The sequence below is a fragment of the Olea europaea genome, chromosome 15, assembly GCF_002742605.1.
Source record: "Olea europaea var. sylvestris chromosome 15, O_europaea_v1, whole genome shotgun sequence".
NCBI classification, from domain to species: domain Eukaryota; kingdom Viridiplantae; phylum Streptophyta; class Magnoliopsida; order Lamiales; family Oleaceae; genus Olea; species Olea europaea.
In genome coordinates this window covers 30,379,002-30,400,549 of record NC_036251.1, presented here as the reverse complement: position 1 = coordinate 30,400,549, position 21,548 = coordinate 30,379,002, and the positions used below count along the sequence as shown (strand labels likewise).

The 21,548-nt window shown below is 33.4% G+C and overlaps 1 protein-coding gene across 1 annotated transcript; it reads right to left on the bottom strand.

Annotated features, from left to right (window-relative positions):
* Positions 1 to 14,625: 14,625 nt before the first annotated feature.
* On the bottom strand, positions 14,626 to 15,894 carry LOC111410853 (homeobox-leucine zipper protein HAT22-like). The gene is made up of 3 exons (XM_023041428.1): positions 15,468 to 15,894; positions 15,223 to 15,302; positions 14,626 to 15,119 (listed from the first exon to the last, which is right to left on the bottom strand). Exons 1-3 carry the CDS (start codon positions 15,870 to 15,872, stop codon positions 14,846 to 14,848), a joined length of 759 nt encoding a protein of 252 aa, XP_022897196.1. The 5' UTR covers positions 15,873 to 15,894; the 3' UTR covers positions 14,626 to 14,845.
* Positions 15,895 to 21,548: the final 5,654 nt, after the last annotated feature.

Sequence of the window (21,548 nt, the reverse complement as noted above, 5' to 3'; positions counted from 1 at the left end):
ACCACCACCACCATTTTCCATTAACAATTTCTGTTGTGTGAAGAAATCACAGGTGCAATTTTCGCCCAGTCAACTGACGATTTTGACTCAAAAAATTGGATTAGCTGATGCATGTTTTGGATCAATTGAATCCATCCCCAATGTTGTGTGTACCTGGGTTAAATTGTCCACGTTCGAATTTGTGGTGGAATGGAGCAGGTTCGGGCCGTCAATTGAAGAAGGCAAATTTTCCTCTATGTGCATACGATTTGTGGACAAAATTGGGCTGATTTGGCTATCAATTGGAGCAATTGCATTAACACCCAATGTCATAAGATGCTGTGGAAGCTTAGGCCATCTTCAGCGCTACACCAAATTTACACCATTTTGCATCAAATTTTGCACAAAATCAAAATTCTTCTCCAACCGTTACACCAAAACTTACACCAAATGAATAGTGTCTTATTATTTTATTCATTCTTTTGATTTTTGTCAATGTATTTATTTAAAAAAATTATTTATTTATTTTATAACTTTATAAATTACAAAATCATAACTTCGGTAAATTAACAAATATATTGATATTAAAGTATTCACGTGTTCTATATATTATGTTAAATAAAAAAAATTGATTATATTATTAATTATGATAAACAGTTACCTTAAATTTACAAAAATAATGAACTTTAATAATATAAACTTTTAGTTAAATTAACAATTACGTTAATTATTATTGATTATATTATTATAATTAAAGTGTAATCATCATCATCATCATAATCATTATAGGACGAAAATGACACAAATACCCTTAACCATTATCTTTGAAAAGTGAAAAATAAGGGCAAAACGGACATTGCACCATTTGGTACAAAAAAAAATAGTGTAATGAACTATTCACTTTGCACCATTTCACACCAAAATGGTGCAAAGTTTGGTGTTGCATTGAAGCAATTTGCACCAAAAGATTGTGTAATGCACCAAATTTTGGTGCAAGGTGCAATTTGGTGCAAACCTTCCTCAAACCATTGCACAATTTTGATGCAAAATGGTGCAACAACAATGCAACACTGTTCATTGCACCATTTTTTGCATCAAATGATGTAATGTCTGTTTTGTCCTTATTTTTCATTTTTCAAAGATAATGGTTAACAATATTTGTGTTGTTTTCGTTCTATAATGATGATAATGATGATGATCATAATAATAATATTAATTAATTAATTAATTACACTATTAATTATATTATTAAAATTTATTATTTTTAATAATATTATCAATAATAATTAAGGATTTTTTAATTTAGTAATTATTTTTGTAAATTTATTGTAATTGTTTATCGTAAATTAATAATATAATCAATTATTTTCGTCAATTTAACATTATATATAAAACATGTGAATAATTTAGTTCAACGAAGTTATGATTTAGTAATTTATATAATTATAAAATAATTAAATAAATAAATATTTTCTTTAAATAAATACATTGTCAAAAATCGAAAGAATGAATAAAATAATAAATACATTGTCAAAAAAGTAAAATAATTTTTTGGTTAACCTGCTCTAATGGTCGGTGGGCTTATTAATAACATATATAAGGTGTAAGTTTTAGAGGCAGATGTTAGACATAACGTCCCAAATTTGGCTACTTGCGTCCAGTAATTGGACAGTATTGAGCTTGGCCAGAGTGGTCATCTAAGCTCACGAGAGTCTGACCTTTGTTTGATTCGACTACGCCAGTCTCGATCGTCTAAGACTCTAAGCTAAGGAGGCCTTGGACAATGGCTAGAGCCTAGCCCCTCAAATATTCTCATACAGAGCAGAGGTTCATTTTATCCTGGTAGACAATCTCTAGGTTCTAATCTCTAAAAATCAGTTTGTCTGACCATGACAAATTGCTTTAGTGAGCGAATCAAAAACCCATTTCTCAATCAAGAAGATTACTTGCCAGTCAAGAAATCACAAACCCAAAAAAGGGAAAAACTTGAAGCTGCATGCATGACTGAATTTCCTGCCTAAAAAGAATTCATTTGCGTGTTGAAAAAGGCATTTTTTCCAGAAAGGACAGTATCTCTCAGAAAGACCTAACGGTTCTTCTATAAAATCAGGAAGTCATACACTTAAATAGGCACAAATCTTCGTCACTTTCTACAGTTTAACCCAAATCTTTCACCTGCCTATTTGACAGACTTGCATTATTGCAGAATCTCTGGATGCAAATAAGATCATATAGAAAGGGCAGAAATCCAGAATCCATATTATTTAAAATATAACACTAGTGGAATGAAAAATTTACATGAGTTGTACGGAGATTTGAAGGTGCCCACAAAAAGAAAGTAATTATTATACCAGTTGTTATGGTAACTACAGCTCCAATCACCATCCTCAATCGACTTTCCGAAGTTCCGATACAAGGACGGCATTAGTCCCCATACATGATCTTATCGCTAACGTTCAACAGTTGAAAAAAATATTGTTCGTTGTACTCTTCAGTCTGGTTTAAGACTTCAGAATTTTGAAACAATTATGGGTTGAAAATTTGATTTCCGCATTTACATTTCCAGCTCATGGGCTTGTAGTTGGGAGTGTCATCTCCTCTATTGTAGGCAATTCCTGAGATTGTGGGGGAGTTCTTTATTTGGGTGTTCGTAGGCACCTGGATGGCCTCACATTGTGCACAAGAACTGCACCTCTTCTTGCACTGCGGTGGCCTCGAACCGATTTGCGCCCTCAAGATTGCCTTCTGATCTTCATTCACTGTCTACCAATGAAAATCGAAACAAAAATCAAGTTTTTTAAATTTCAATGATTCGAAGTATAATCCATGAATGAAACTCACAGAATAGAAACACAAATAATGCTTCAAATATACAAATTAAAAGACTTTATAATCTATATATACCTGGTGGTTGTTTGCGCTCTGTGCTAAAATTCTACCTGCAACATGCATATATATAGAGAACTTATGTTTTGTTTAGAACATCAAATTGTATATTCAAATCAAATGCCACCAAGTTTACCTTCTGCATTGAATATTCCGAGGTGGGACGAGATTGAAATTAATAGAATCAGTAAAGAAATGGCAAAATGATGAAGTCTAAGGCCAGACATAAGATTGTGGCTGCAACCCATTTCAGAATTTGTGAGTTGGGTGTGGGTTTTTTCTTGTTTATAGAGGGATCGAGATTGTACAATGTGTTGCCAGCTAGTAGTTAGGTTTTTGGGGTTTTGGATACTTGTTGGCTGTTGCCTATTATTATTATAAGGGATTTCTTGCAGTGGTTGATTTCTGATTTCAAAATGTGTCTCTATTTTGAATATATTATATATCCATGCATGAAACCACACAATTAACTGCTGGTAACAAAAATCACCATTTGCTTTTATTTTTATTTTTGCTTTTCTTGACCTAGGTCTAGTTTAATAATAAAATAATATTACATATCGACACTGGTGTTAATTTGTACCAGTTTAGGTGACAGTGAGACCCTTGATTCATTGTTTATTGAATCAGATTGCTTTCCAATTTTATTGGACAATGAATCATGAGGTAAACAAATGTCAAGACTAATGTTGCATCTGCTACTCTTTAACTTTATTAGCTAATCAAGTCTTTTTTTTTTCAATCTTGGTGATGGGCTAGGGGGTGAGTGTCTTTAACTCAATCTCAGTTTAAAGAAAATAAAGTCGAAACATGAAAATTTCGTTAAGAGGAAGTGAAACCTCACGATGCTTAGTTAAATTTTTGTACGAGAACTTATTGATGGGAACATTGCATATCTAAGGTGTTTGAAAGATACAATTTCAAATATCACATAAATAAATATATTTTATTAGTTAAATATACTCTACCCACCCGAATGGGCAACTTGCTTTCGAGAGTCTTTAATAAAGCAGTACCGCAATCCTTTTCTGCTTCCCGATCCTTAAGACAGCAAGGAATCGTAGCATGGGGGGATGTCTAATCCTTTTGTCATCACCAAAAAAAGAGAATTCACTTTAATTGGATCCATCTCCATAGTTACATATTAATCACAATCACAAAACGTCACAATTATAAACCACAAATTTTATAAGTCCCAATTTATTTATTGGTTACACATTATCAAATTAATTGTCACACATTTTTTCTCAATCACAAATCTCAAATTTTATATTCATGTCATAAATTATCAAATCAATAAGTCATATACTATTTTTCGGTTACAAATCACAATTTATTTCATGATAAAAAAATTATCAAATTAATTGATCACAACTTCACAAATTTTTAAATCACATTTAAAAAATTTAGTCAAAATTTCACATTTCTAGGTCACATTTTATTTATTGATCATAAATTGTCATTTTATCAATCATATATTATTTACTGATCACAAATTAACTAATTTAGCAATTACAATCAGCATGGGCACCAACCCAACCCTAATTCACCGTCGACACCATCTGAATGTCGTGCCTCCTCACACCATCGTCCCCAGCATCACCACCATCACAATTTGCAAAACACCAACAAAAATCACCCCAAAACTCCGATTAAGTAACAAATTGGAGGAAGAAGAAACAACCAAAAAACCATCAGCGCTGCGCGACGACGCTCGCCAGTGGTCTTCGGAGGTGATCTTCCATGTGTGATAAAGAGAGAGACGAGAAAAGGGAGAGGATAGAGATACAGAAGAGAAAGGAGAATTATTTTGTGTTTGTGAGTGAAATGGGGTTGGGTAGGGTGGGGTGATATATTCATTTAATTTTATAATATTATTATTAAAATTTAAAAGTTGAATTACCACTATTTTTTTAATAAAATACCTTTAAATTTGATTTTTTAATAAAAAGTTAAAAACCATGTGTAGATGTAATTACCTTATTAATTGACTATTTTGCATGGTATTAGGGCTGTATTTAAAAATAAATAAAAAAAGAAAAGTACAAATTAAATCGAACTTGTTAGTTTGAAACAATTGGTTCAAATCCATATGAGCCTATTAATATTTTGCCTCAAATTGAACCAAACCATTCCAAAATAGTTTGATTTAAGTATCGATGTTAAAAAAAATCGCTAACCGAATACATTTTTTATGATTAAAAAAATATTTTACTAAATTATGTATTTACATATCTGAGCACAATGTAATACAAAATTAATTGGACTAATAATTAATTGTCAACCCATTGGGCCAAAAGCCCACTGCCCACAGCAGCGATTAAACAATCCAATATGCTATTTCCCAATTCTTAAGGGAAAAAATATCACACATAACCAAGTAAATAAAATAATGGAATAGTACATAATTACAAATGTTTCAAAGTATACTTTCAAAAATAAGAAATTTGTGAAAAAGTTCCAAAAATCAGGTGATTACATTTGTGATCACCTGATAATAGATCAAGGTCACAATAACACACAATTATGATCGTAGTCAAAAAAAACACAAATTATAAATCACAATTACATATTTTTTAAGGTCGAATATTATTTATTGCTAACAAATTATACATTATATTAGCACAATCAAACAAATAATTGATCATAAACGTTTTTATCCCACGCCACTATCACTCCACCACCACCACCACCATATCCAATTTGACCCCGAATTGAAATTGCAAGTAGGAGCATGTAATTTCACGAATTGCACTAGAGCCCCCTATCCTAAATCCTCATCCAAGCCTTAATTTCCTCCCTTGTTCTCTGCAACGAAGAGTGCACAACGTTGCTGCAGCAGTAGCATAGGGGAAATGGTGGTGGTGACAGACGGAGTCGATAGTAACATGGTGGCGACGGCAAGCAATGATGGCTGGGAGACAATTGTGGTGGTGTTAGTGCAATTGTAACTAGAAGAATGGGTAAAAAAAATAAAAAAATAAAATAAAATTGAGGTTTGTAGTAGGATGTATAGTTTGTAGTAGGATGTATCTGATTTTTAAAAGAAAAATGTTTATACATGATTTTTGAAATAATAAGTTGAAAAGAAGGTGCGAGTTTAATTTTCACTAAAAATAATCCATATTAGGCTTCAGTGGGTGAGTTATCAGTCCTAGTAACGCACATTATTAGGCCTTTTAAATCATAAATCAACTAAAGCTACCCGAAAGCTTAAACTATTTCTCTCTTTTTTTTTTTTTTTCGGTCTATATTTTCTATTTCCTTTTGATATTCTCAACACGTCTCTCTTAACTAAAAACTAGTACTCCCTCTATTTCATAAAGATATATTTGTTTTCATTTTCACGCAAATTAAGAAAATGTAATTAATATATATAGAAATATAAATTTTACTTGTAATTTTTCCAATACATATATCTACATTAAATAATTATTTAAATTGTAGTTTATATTTTTTTAATAATTGTACGCATCAAATAGGGGCATATTAAAAAATTAAGAAATCAACTATACGCTTAATAAGGAAAGGGGCCTATAATTTGGAACATACGAAAAATAAAAGTAAATTTATCTTTATGTGACAGATGTAGTATTTCTGAAGATTTTATCAGGTTTGATTTTGTAGTTGATATTAAATTGTGAAGTTTAATTATTGTCATCGTGCGGAGCTAGTACGCGAATTATCCTCCGCAGTGAGATCGTCGTGGGAATTGGAAAGGGGTAGGAATCCCCCTCCCATGGAGTGCGGGGGCATAGCCCCTAAACCAAAATTGAATAATTCTACACCTACAAAGTTAGTGTACAGAAGTGGAGTGCCCCTAAACCAAAATTGAATAATTCTACACCTACAAAATTGGTGCCCAGAAGTGGAGTGATAAAGAGTGTTGGCAAAATCTGAACCCTTAATTTCAAATGATTTGAAAATCTATTTTTGAAATGATTGGTGTAAATTTGATTTTGTAACCTAACTTTGTAAACCCCATTTATCATTGTAGCATAGCTCGCCAAAAGTTCATCAAAGATGGTCTAGAAATTTCACACATATTTAATTTTATTTTTACCTTAATTTGTCTTGTAAATATGGAACCATCATTAGAATTCTATGCAATAAAAATAAAAAATAAGAGAGAGAGAGAGAGAGAGAGAGAAGATAACGTGTGTGATTTTTCTCGAGCATTATTGGAAACGTATTGGGATATGAATTATTAAATGTGTCCTATAATCTGAATCGATATCCAAAATTAAGCATTATTCTTGAGCATCAAGATTCCCTTTGTAATACTTCATACAATGCAAGAAAATATACAAAGGTTCGTTTGATTGCAAATATAGAATTTGAGTGGAAAGAAAACGAATTTCGGTTAATTGAATTGTCCAAAAATTATTTTATTGAGAATTGTCAATAATTGTGTTTTATTAGTATAAAAGTGTTTTGTAATGTTCGTTTGACTTTATTTTATATGAAAGTTGTCAATTAAAGAGATAAAATTTACTGATATTGGGAATTAAATTTGTTTCTATTGCAAAAAAAACAAGAAAATTATCTATCTTTTGGTATTCGTTTAACTTTGTTTTACATGAAAATTGTCAATTAAAAGAAAATATATTTGTTATAATTAGGGATAAAAATTGTTTCCATTCCAAAAAAAAAACAAAAAATGCAAAACACAAAATAAATAAATAAATAAATCGACCAGCAACCTAGAAAATGAATTTTCATCAATTTGGAGAAAAATAATTGAGGTGGCATGAAAGTGGAAAAATGAATTGTCTAGAAAAATATACCTATCAAACATGCATTTTTGGTGGATTTTCATTTTCCATGGAAAATGGGCCTTATCAAATAGGCCCTAACATTCTAAATTATCTGTGAAGAGAATAACACGATTATCTTTCTAACAAGGAAATAGTTGAATCCAAAGATGCCTTATCTCGTCTAATTTTAAAAGAAATTAAAATTGGAGGAATATTGTTGTGATTAAATCATAATCTTGGTAACAAATACAATATTTATATATTTGAAAGAATAATGCTCTTCATAAAGAAAACTATCAATAGTTGTCCTATGTGGCTACATATAACAGCTTGTTATTTGATGTATTAAGTAATAAAAAAAGATCACATTAATACATCAAATAACAAAATGTCATCTGTATACCACGTATGACGACTACCAGTAATTTTCACTATAAATAACATTATTCTATTTGAAAACTATATTGAAACTCGAAAATATCTTATCCAAATGGATGGAACTGTGTGTCGAAGTCATTGTTTTTTCCATATTTGGCTAGCTAACCAATAATGTGGTAACATTCTTTTCCTCCATTGAAGGCACTCGTTTGTTGCTCATGGAAGCTCATCATCTTTAATGGACTTTATAGAGAAAGAATTAGGCCATCCACTCCCAAAAAGCAAAAGAAAGTGGACTTAATAAAAAGTAAATCTAAAAACTGTATCCTAAAATATTCTTTCTGAAAAATATATTCCTTCTTGTAATTGCTAAACTGGTCGTAATAAATTGATTACAAGCATCAATCGCACATTTATCTCAATCAAACACACTCTAATTGTTAATCGACTAAAAAATAACGTTAAATCATACATCGTGTTGTTAAGTACCGACATGTAGTGGCAAACATGATATTAAAATTCTTAATCCTTGAAAGGATAATGCAAAAGGGATAAGAACAGAACATAATTCAATTTTTAGCATTATGCAATCTATAATTATGATAAAGATACTTGTGTACATAATCATTTATAAATTCTTTTACATATTGAGATGATGTGATGATAAATTGAATTAGAATTATCAAAATATCTTCACCGCTTAAACGATTGAGCTTATGCATTATGGCAAAAAAAAAAAAAATTGTGAGATTTTTTATTTTATTTTATTTAGCTAGTGAAATTTTGACTTAGCCGAATCTCATCATGTAACCTGTTAGCAACTAAATCTCTAAGTTGTAATGTACACGTAGCCTAATCGAAATTATCGTCCATGTTTGTCTTTCTTTAAAATAAAACTCCTTAACTGTCATATTTATTTTTAACCAAATATTTACACAATAAAATCTTTGCTTTCTATTTTTTGATAATATATTCTTCAAAAAATAAATATTTAAAATTCCATTTCTACAAAAAAGTTGATGTAACAATACCACACGCCAAGTTTTCATTTGTACAACCATAATGTTAGAAACACCCAGAATTGCCGACAAATTAACCAGCACTTGACACGTGTCCTTCAAGTTCTTTCTTTATTTAATTTTTAATAGAATTGCGTGTGCATAAACAGATTGCGAATCTGCTAATCTGTCTGAAAAGGGCGATCAAGAAATAAGAACCCTTCAAAAACAATTTTATAAAATAGTCCTTTTTCCTTTACCGTTGCTGTCTCCATTAAGCATTATTGCCTTTTCTAAGATTATCATAAAAGTTAGTTGAAATTTAACTAAAGTTTGCCTTTTCAAATACTAAGATAGATAGAAATCTTAGTTGTTAAGGATTCTTTTATTAATCTACTATGATTATTTGCATAATATCGTGGGGTAGTCGTCTCCTAGTTAAGGGCCTGTTTGGGAGAAATTTAAAGCAAAAAAGTGATCGTTGATAGCAATTTTCCTACCGTTGCAGCCCACAATTTTTGACTGCCTGTGTGTGAGGTGGGACCCGTAGCTTGGACCAACAGCTCAATTTTGGCTAAAAATTTGGTGAAAAAGTACATCCCGACAGGCTCTAAATATAGATGTCAAAATTTTAAAAATGATAGCTTCAATCGGCCTATTAGATTGTCATTTTTATTTTAAGATTGCACCAAGTTAAATTTTTTTTTTTCAATCGAGCGAACTTATTACTTTGAGGATTACTGATAATTGTTCATGTGGTGTAACTCGTTGATTTGTTCACGAGACTTAATTTCTTATTTAATGAGGTGTTTATGAAAATGGAATAAAGAGAAATAACCTTTACAATCTTTTAAATTTAGTTCAAAGAGTAGTGTTAGTAAAATCGAATCTAATTCATCAATTCAATATTTAAAAAAAAACGAGGAGCTGAGTTCTAGATATGATCTTTTCCATAAAGTCAAGACATGCCAAATCAAATCCGTATTTCATAGCGACGAAAGTCTAAAAAGACTAACATCTACGACAAAATAAACTATGAAAAACAAGTTCAAATTAGGGATGATAAAATTTTATGTCTCAACTCGAATGGAACGGAAGATCTCCATCCCACACGGTAAATGGGGGCGAGATGCCCTCAAATTATTATTATTATTTTATTTTCATATTTTTCAATTTAAATCATATTTAGAGATTAGTTAAAATAAGATGATAAATAATTTTTTTATTTTTAATTTTTCTCATCCCCTTGTAAAAATTCTCGACTAAATGGGAATGATAATGACCGTCGTTCAGATCCACACCATTGCTTTTGTACAAGGATAATTCATGGCATTATATTTTCAACGGTGTATAACAAAAAAATAAATAAATATGAAAAGATTATCTAAAAGGAGGAGTTGAAAGAATCTATGATTTGATGTGGATAAGATGATGAAATATTCATATGATGATTAGACAATCACCAATATTGTCGTATTTTCCAAGATAGTCACCTCATCTTTTGTCGGTCCACAATAAAATATTAATATTAATTAATTCAATAGCTTAAAATAAGCAAAAAGGAAATTTCAAAAAATGTTCATTTTTACTTAGTCATTTGTAAAAATGTCGATCATTGCAAAAATGCCCAATTTGGAAGAATTTAGAGCAAAATACCCTTATTAACAATTTATAACTTCACACTAAGACAAAAAAATGGACATTTTTGCAATATTGTTATTGGTCAATAAAATTTTGACACATAATCTGTCATATTTATTTCAAAAAGTATACATTTCAAATCACAATAAATACTATGTTTTTCATTGATACAGAAATGTCGAGAACAACATTTTTAAACGTAGAGAAATGTCATGTCCAAGATGAAATATCATTCTAGACAAATGAAACGGTATTCAAATGTCAAGAATGACATATGAAATGTCGAGAAATATTATTTTAATGTAGCTTCTCATGGAAGCCATTTCTCAAAATTCGTGACAAATTGATAAAAAAAAAATCAAATGTTGAGAATACCATTTCAAAATATAACTTTTCATTAAGGATATAATAAATAAATTGTCACTAAATTCAAATGAGTTGATACTTTTCAACTCATACATTTAAAATTGGACATTCTTAAAAATGTCCCATAAGCAATTATGTCCTTGTTTGAGCTCTGTTAGTTAAAAAAAATGTATTTTTAAACAATATTTTGAGATCATTTCAATAACATTTTTAATAAAATAATATTAAATGCAAATTCAAAATTTTCTTTATTTTTTAACCACACTTTTATGATCAATACATTATTCAAAAATGTATTTTTCTTTCAAAATGGGGCTATATATATGATAAATTACACTAAACAATATTAAGAAATACATTAAAACATTTGTAATTAGGGATGTGCACTCATTTTTATTTATGGTCCATTTGGCACAAGGATTTTGCTTTCTGTAAAAAATTTTTTTAGAGAAAACTATCAAAATTTTTTGCTTAAAAATCAAATGTCGAAAATACCATTTCAAAATATAACTTTTCATTAAGGATATAATAAATAAATTGTCACTAAATTCAAATGAGTTGATACTTTTCAACTCATACATTTAAAATTGGGCATTCTTAAAAATGTCCCATAAGCAATTATGTCCTTGTTTGAGCTCTGTTAGTTAAAAAAAATGTATTTTTAAACAATATTTTGAGATCATTTCAATAACATTTTTAATAAAATAATATTAAATGCAAATTCAAAATTTTCTTTATTTTTTAACCACACTTTTATGATCAATACATTATTCAAAAATGTATTTTTCTTTCAAAATGGGGCTATATATATGATAAATTACACTAAACAATATTAAGAAATACATTAAAACATTTGTAATTAGGGATGTGCACTCATTTTTATTTATGGTCCATTTGGCACAAGGATTTTGCTTTCTGTAAAAAATTTTTTTAGAGAAAACTATCAAAATTTTTTGCTTAAAAAATAATTTTTAAAAGAGCTTTTTATTTCGAAAGTATTTTTGAAAAAATTTACATTGGACCAACTCCACTTAAAAGCTTTTATAATTAGAAAAAACACTTTTATAAAATTAGTAAAACGGATTCAGAAGTAATTTTTGGGATCTCCAAAACTCATTTTGACTTTTCGGAAGTCATATCGAATGAACCCTTAAATGCATTTGAACCGATCAAAGGGATTGATTCGGTTCATTAATTAAGTCTTAAAATTGATTACTAGCTCTTCATTATGTGATTAGATAATAATCATCCAATTAGGATAAATTCTCACAATCATTCAACCTTTGACTTGGCCCATGATTGGCTCATGACCAATCATAATAACGAGTCTCCAAACAATTATCTAAATATCTAATTCCTTCCATGCCTCCAAATGTGGACCGTCCATTTTTTCAAACTCTAGAGTCTAGCTACTGTCTATCTCATTAATGGATAATCCCACTCCTAGATCTTTATTTTTATTTTTTAAAATTAATTAGACAGCGTTGAACTAAATCCGAAATTGATCCCTATCTCCTCTCTTCAGCATACAATTTCTCAATAACACTAAAATTTAGGGCATGTTTGGTAGTGATTATGAAAATTGATTTTTTGATCGTTAGAGATAAATATAAGTCTCATCTGTGAGTGAAGAAGTAAAAAATAATCTCTGGAATAGCAAAATAACTGTCAAAAGGTTGATTGTTTGGAATAAAAAATTGCTGCCAAACGAGGACTTAAATGAAAAGTTACCATCAAAACGTTATCCTTCAAAATTTCTTCTTAAAATAGGAGTAAGATAGAAATTGGCAAAAAAGTATTTGAGAATAAATAAAAAAAAGGAAAAAAAAAAGGGATAAAATACGGGCTTGGGCCCACAAAGCAGAAGATCTTACATGATTGAACATTGAAATCAAGTTGTTCATAATTGGTTATTTAAGAGGGGGACACGCGAACTTCACGTGGACTATGGCCCACTGGTTCCCTAAAAGTAGGGCCATCCACGCGGCCTGACATGCCCTAGTCTTTTTATTTATTTAATTATTAATTTATTATTATTATTTTCGAATGTAATTCTTCCAAGATTTTCTTTATCTTCCTTAAGTAAAATACGCGTATCTGTCCACACCTTTCTGTGGCAGAATAAACTAACATAACTAAAAAATTAAGTGTGAGCCAAACCCCCCAGTCCATGTATGACACGTGTACATTACGTGTCTATATCGACACTAACTAGAGAAGTAGATGACAAAAATTTCCGTTTGCATCAAACGGAAAATTTCCCTCTAAAATGGTAAATGAGTAATCGTTTTCATTCTGTCTTGTGAAATCTCCAACGGAGCAGGGATTATGGTCCTCGGTCTTGTCCCACTCGGCTGCAGTCCCTACCAAGCAAGATCAACTCCATACTTTTACCTTTAAGTGGTAAAATCATAGTTAAATATATATTTAAGTCAATAATACATATTTATTGAGGTTAATATGTAGTTTACTATCGCATTCAACTTTAACCAAAAAGTAAAAGGTTGATTTTGTAAAGTAATTGTTTACCTATGCAAGAAAAGAGTAACTCAACTGCTTAAGCATTTTGAATGAATTTCACAATAGTGCGTCCTTCTTTCCTTTATAAGACAGTGTAGAAAAATAAATTTTCCTTACTAAAATAGTAATAGTAACTTCTTAGTTAATGCTAAGGAAACTCAAAAATTAAATTAAGATGGCTAACAAAGGTTGTACACGTTGACGTGTCATAAAATTTTTTTGCCGTAGGGGAATTTCAGGGGCATCGGTAGGCTTGAAGCAAGATGGGTTGGATAATAAAATATCCTCAATTCATCTTGTTGGTGTCCGAACTCAAGCATAACCTCGATCCTTTTCAAGATTAAAGAATTTTATTAAGAGGTCTCCAAGTAAATTGTGGAAAGTCGGACTATGAATTCGGACAAGAGGTCGTTCGTCATCGCGAAACACTATCATGATCAAACTGTAAAGAAGTATCCTAGTAATCTCATAACAATCAATTAGAAGAATAAGTGTCACCCATGATGTCAGCGCCACTCCTTCTACCAATAAGAAGAAAGTCTTGATTGACTAGGTAACATATAATTACAACCTAGGTCGTAGACTAGGTCGTAAGTGAAATGCTGATTTAAATTGTCAAACTCAGCAGTCAGCATCCAATCAAATATCTCCAAACGAAACGATGACATACAGATCGAGGTCAAACACTCTAGCTTAACAAGATAGAGGGCAACAAGCTCCAAGTTGAAAAGCTTATCACAAATAATGGCAATGATCCACTACAAAAGGCTGAACTAAACAACTCTCTCTCTCTCTCTCTCTCTCTCTAATAAATGGCTAAATCACTGCTAAATTAGAATTTCTCTTTTCTTTACAATAATCTATAATTAGATACAATTACCTTATTAAAATTCTCTTAAGATGATCTATAATTGCTAAGTTAATTTTAATCATCAACATACCCGAATTGGTGGTGCATTTAAATACGGGGTGGGGGTGGTCACGGGAAAGGTAACCTCTTTCGAGATTTTGCCTAAAGCCCTCAATTAGAAATTATTCCTTTCAGCAATAATCATACCCCATTACTTGAAAGGAAAAAAAAAGTACTTAAAGAAGAACAATAAATAATAATCACTTAATTCATATATATTTAGATAATATTTACAAATCTTTGCTAAAAACATATAAAAAGATTAAAATTAGCCAAAATTCTCTAATTTTTCTAGAAATTAGCTGCAATAATACCAGCTAATTTTTCCTTAACTAGCCCATAACCAACAAAAAGGAGGGGTCGGTGGATTTTTCTATAATTTTATATTTATCCTGATACTAACTAATTAATTAACAGGTTGCTGGTGGGTTGGCAAAGGGGCTATAGAAGTGCGGCTTAGGAGTTATCAAAAAGGGGCTCTTGGCCGGAACTTTGCCTCCGTCGCCGCCGATCCTTTCACAAGAGGGGCACATGGAGAGGGTGGCCGCCATGTAAAAGGGTTGTGCTAGTTTTTGTGCTTTCAATTCTTGTAATTCCTTCTGCAATCTTCTGTTTTCTTCTGTTAGTGATCCGTAGCATTTCTTCAAGTACTCACAGTCCACTTCTGTTTGCTTCAGCTTTGTTCTGTATATACGAAAATAGATGGTTTAGATGCCATTGAATTGATCAAATCGCACTATAATTTTATTCCCTTTTCAACGGTTTAAGCTTTTAGATAAAACGAGACCTTGCTCTTCGGTTTTGGAACCACACTTCCACTTGTCGAGGCCTCAGATGCAACTCCCCCGCCAATTCTTGCTTTTGTTTCTGATCAATCAAAATTATCATCGGTTAGAGTAAATTCCACGCAGAATAAAGATGATATAAACGAGCCCATTAAACTCAAACGAGTATCTTTAGTATCATAAAACTATATATACACGCGCACACATACATATATATAGAGAGAGAGAGAGATCTAAAGAGAGATACAGGATTAAGAGTGCTGTGTTGCTTGAAGCTTTCTTCTAAAAGAGCAGATTGAACTTTAGTGAGTCTAAGTTTCTTCCTTCCATTAGAGCCCTCATCATCTTCATCAATGAATCTTGAACAAACTCTCTCTATATCTCCCTCTTCATTCCCCAATTCTCTGTCTCTCTTCACACTAAGATTAGAGAGAGAAGTAACTGTACTGTCTTGACGATACAACTTATCCGTCTGATCAGAAATATTCACTACTTTTTTCACCGTCCGATCATAGCGCAGATCACCAGACAGGCTGAGAGCAAGTGATGGCTCCGATAATTTCAGGATTGGTTTTTCAGACTTGGGTTCATTTGTTGATGATAATCCCAAACCTAAAACCAAGCCTGTGTTGCAGATTTCGCTAAATCCCATTGATGTTTGAAGAGAAATATGAAAAAGTTGAACCCCAACCTTAGGGGCCCCCACCGACCCTGCCCTGGGCCATTGTGGAGGAGGTAAATCGTAGGATGTGCCTCCCAGGAGCCAGGGTGGAGAGCAAATGGATAGGCCAAGGCTATTAACCCATATGGTAACTCCCGCTTGCAACAAAGCCAATTCTACCTTGCGGGGAATCGAACTCTGCACACTGCCGCGCTGAGCTCTATCCGCCCTCCCCTTTGCCACTGGGAGATATGCCCTGGGGGCCCACCTATTACTATACTAAATTTTACGGTTAGTCGCTCACTTTTTCTCTTCCCACGATTCTTTTCCCATTGAATTGTTTATCATTATTGCTATTATTAAAAATACCAACCGGGTGTTATTTATTAATTCTCGACAAAAAAATAGGAAAAGGAAAAATTAAAGAACATACATGTTATTGTGTTTAAATTATAATTTTCAAGCAGTAAAACCTACAGAATATGAATAAAATGTTAGTAGTCATTGTGGGTGTGACGAAATGTATGAATTGAAAGTATATATGAACTTTTTCATCGTAATTAAAACATTTCCATAAATCCAAAAACAATCTTCCCTCAATTATAGTGCTAAAGAAAATCCAATACGTATTTTAATTTTGCTCTCCCAATCAGATATATATATATATATACACACACTCATCCACTGATTCTTCAACATCAGTCGGGTCGGACCTCCACTTAGTTTCACCCAAGTTTCATCCTGGTTATGGATAGATCACCTAGGTTCGGGTCCATAAGCAGTGACAATTGCCCTATGAAGACTAATTTTTCATGGTTTTGTATATAGTGTGTCAACCATATTTTCCACTTCAAAATGTGATAATGCAAGATAGAAACTTTTTTTGAACACATTTTTTAGTCGAGTATGGAGGAGAGAATGCATTATCCATTGAAAAAGTGAGAATACGAGATCGAAACTTTGTTTATTATATTGTAACTATCGCACGTGTTTTTTAATCGAGTATGGAGATCGGATATATTTTCCACTAGAAATGTTGGAACATGAGACAGAGATGGGCACTATCAGGCGGAGGATTGCTTCATGTTTTCTTGTTTGTTGTTTGGGAAAGTAAAAAAAGTAAAGTTGAGAAAAGTAGGTGTAAAGACAACATGGGTAGTTTCATCAATATTTTTTATTCATTAATTGGTCGTGAATGACACAATGTGTTGTCCACTTTAAAATGTGAGAATGCAAGATAGGAACTTTTTTCGTTATATTGGAATTATCGAACACATTTTTTAGTCGAGTCTAGAGGATAGAATGCATTATTCATTGAAAATATGAGGATGCGAGATAGAAACTTTGTTCATTATACTGTAACATCGAGTCTGGAGATTGAATTTATTATTCACTTGAAATGTTGGAACATGAGACAGAGATGGGCACTATCAGGTGGAGGATTGCTTCATGTTTTCTTGTTTGTAGTTTGGGAAAGTAAAAAAAAGTACGGTGGAGAAAAGTAGGTGTAAAGACAACGTGGGTAGTTTCATCAAGTTTAGATAAAATTATGATACAAGAATACGAATCAAAATCTTTGCTTAACTACAAAGTTGATATTTTGGGACCCACTAACTTGTATGCTTACAAAATACATACAATAATGTATTGTCGGGTATACTTGTGACAAGTTATGTTATGAAGTGTACACTTCCTTAAAATGTTTATTTTTGCTCCCAACTTTTCTATCTTTTGTCAATTCCATCCTCTTCCAGCTCTATTTTTTTTATTTTTACACAATGATGCTATAGTGATCGAATTTTTTTGACATAATAGTTGACCGACACTAACAATGGGAGGAGGACCACTTCTTTTTCGGACTTTTTTATTCATTCGGGATCCAATCGTATGTGAGAGGATGTCAACCATTATGTTAAAAAAACTCGGGCAAAATAGTTTAATTTTTTTTTTATTTTTATTTTTATGAATATGTTTAATTGTTGCTCTCCAACTCTAATATTTTATTTTGTTTTATTGTTTTAAGATAAACTTGTAGTGTGATTGAAGAATAATAATTATAGTTATTATTAATTACGAGTTACTTATATCTGGAGATTCCCATTTTTAAATAAAAAGAAATTATTGATCTCACATAGATTTTTTTAGTGCAATTTAAGAGTTCGAAGGAACTATACAAATACATACAAGTTTTGTTTATTGTTGACATTCGAACTCCGATTTAATAAAAACAGTTTGCTAACCCCACTTCAGTTAAATGTGAGTTCGATCCTTACTCCCAGGTTGGATAATCCCACCATTATCTCAGAAAAATATCATGATTATCCCCTGTTGCATCACCCTATCAATCAAATACACTTGCCACAGGTGACATCGTTACCGCTCGGAACGACCAATCATAAGTCCTTAACCTCCAGCCCCTTGCAGGTCATCATTAACTGGGGAAAACATTGACATATGGTCATCGGCCTCATCGACCAATCACAAGAGAATCTAGCGACCCAAGTTTCGAGATCGATGCTGTTGCTGATTTGACTGATTTGATGTAATATCGGATGAAACTATATATAAATAGTTCAATAGGACTCTTGTAAAGGGCAAGTGATTTCATACAACAACTCAAGACATAATTACACTCTCTAAACATATTTTGTGGTCTTTTTTCAACAATAAATCTCATTTTTTCTTAAAGTTGGCTTAAAATTAGCCTTGCTAATTTTGACGTCAACAGTTTGGCGCTAGAATGAGGGCTCTAATTGTGAAAAATAGTCTCATTCTCTCCACAAAATTCAAGAGCCATGAGTCGTAGCACAAGTTCCAGAAATCCATTTCACACCCATCATCATGAAACGAATACACCACCAAGTTCTCCACGATGGCAGGACCCTCAAACGACCACCATGAGGGAAACCTATACCAGCCATCAACACAACTCCCCGGGAGTGCATAAGGCAAACGTATGGAAATCCGAGCTCATTCCACTAGACACGCGGACCAGAAACGAAGAAGGAGAACCCGTCGAAGAACTAGAAAGAGTTCAAGTCTGTGCCAAGGACCCAACAAAGGAGCTAAAAGCCGGGCGCCAGTTGCAGCCATCCACCCGAAATGAAATGTGGCCTTCCTTAGACAAAACCTTGATGTCTTCGCTTGGGATCACAGGGACATGAGAGGATAGACCCCAACATCGCATGCCACAAATTACAGGTGGATCCTTCAGTTCGGCCAAAGTAGCCAAAACTACGACCTCTAAACCCTGAAAGATATGAAGCACTCAACAAGGAGGTGCAAAAACTGTTGCATAACGGTTTCATCCGCGAGGCCAAATACTCGAAGTGGGGCGCAAATTCGGTCCCTGTGAAAAAACACAACGGAAATTGGAGGGTATGCATAGACTTCATCGACCTTAACAAAGCATGTCCAAAAGACAGTTTTCCTTTACCAAGAATAGATCAAATGGTGGACGCCACTACCGGACACGAACTACTCTGCTTCATAGACGCGTATTCCGGATATAACTAGATACCGATATACGGCCCAGATCAAGAACATACCTCGTTTGTAACTGACCGAGGTCTTTACTGCTACAGAGTAATGCCATTTGATCTCAAAAACGCTGGTGCGACCTACCAACGACTAGAAAACAATTGACTTTTTGTGGAAATCAATCATCTGCAGGTTCGACATACCTCACTCCATTGTTATGGACAATGGAAAACAGTTTGACAACGCACGACTTTCAGATTTCTGTGAAGAGTTCGGCATCAAGAAATATTTCTCAACGCCACCATTCGCAGGTAAACGGTCAAGTCGAAGCCATTAACAAAATTATTAAGCATACATTGAAAGCAAAACTCGACTTGTTTAAAGGAGGATGGGCCGACAAACTCCCCAGCATGCTATGGTCTAATCGTACCACTATAAGGACTAGCGCGGGAGAAACACCGTTCTCACTGGCTTTCGGTGTAGAGGCTATGATCCCACTAGAAGTCAGCATTCCCTCGCTGCACATAATTGATTACGACGAAGAAAGGAACCACATGGCTCTTCGTACGGAACTCAACCTAACCGAGGAGAAAAGGAACAATGCCGAACTTAAAAATGCCGTTTACAAACAGCGGAACGCCAAGTACTACAATCAAAAAGTCCGAAAAGGAGAATTCAAAGTAGGATCCCTCGTATTACGAAAAGTATTCCTCCCCACAAGAGAGGTACGCAGTGAATGCCAGGGCACGAATTGGGAGGGCCCCTATCTGATAACGAAGGTCCTAATAAAAGGGGGGGGATATGAGTTGGAAGACTTGGATGGTAGACCCTTACCCCATCCTTGGAATGCCGAACACCTCAAACAGTATTATCAACGAACGGGAAAAGTCCGTGACATATAAAGCCCACTTGTAATGTCAATCACACCAATGAAAAGGGACTTCCTACTTTTGAACATCTTGTTCAGAGTACTAAGAAATCTTACAAAGCTCTGTTCCATATGCAGGCTGATCTAAGGGCGTAAGTGCTACGACCCTTAGTGGACATTCCTCCTAAGAAATCCTACAAAGCTCCGCTATATACACAGGCCGATCAAAGACTGTACGTATTACCCTTAGTGGACATTCCTCCTAAGGAATCTTACAAACCCTTGCTCCATACGCAGGCCGATTTAAGGTCGTAAGTGCTGCGACCCTTAGTGAACATTCCTCCTAAGGAATCTTACAAAGCCCTGCTACTTACGCAGGCCGATCTAAGGCTATATGTGTTACCCTTAGTGGACATTCCTCCTAAATAATCTTACAAAGCACTGCTACATACGCAGACCAATCTAAAGCTGTACGTGTTACCCTTAGTGGACATTCCTCCTAAAGAATCTTACAAAACCCTGCTACATACACAGGCTGATCTAAGGCTGTACGTATTACGCTTAGTGGACATTTCTCCTAAGAAATCTTACAAAGCCCTGCTCCATACGCAGGTCGATCTAAGATCATAAGTGCTACGATCCTAAGTGAACATTCCTCCTAAGGAATCTTACAAAGCCCTGCTACTTACGCAGGCCGATCTAAGGCTGTACGTGTTACCCTTAGTGGACATTCCTCCTAAAGAATCTTACAAAGCCCTCCTCCTAAGGAATCTTACAAAAAAATGAATTTTCTTTCCAAAGATCTAAGGCTGTACGTGTTACCCTTAGTGGACATTCCTCCTAAAGAATCTTACAAAGCCCTCCTCCTAAGGAATCTTACAAAGCCTTGCTACATACGTAGGTCGATCTAAGGTTGTACGTGTTACGCTTAGTGGACATTCCTCCTAAAGAATCTTACAAAGCCCTGCTCCGTACGTAGGCCGATCTAAGGTCGTAAGTGCTGCGACCCTTAGTGAACATTCCTCCTAAGGAATCTTACAAAGCCCTGTTACATACGTAGGCCGATCTAAGGTTGTACGTGTTACCCTTAGTGGATATTCCTCCTAAAGAATCTTACAAAATCCTGCTCTATACACAGGTCGATCTAAGGTTGTAAGTGCTGCGACCCTTAGTGAACATTCCTCCTAAGGAATCTTACAAAGCCTGCTACTTACGCAGGCCGATTTAAGACTGTACGTGTTACCCTTAGTAGACATTCCTCCTAAAAAATCTTACAAAACCCTGCAACATATGCAGGCCGATCTAAGGCTGTACGTGTT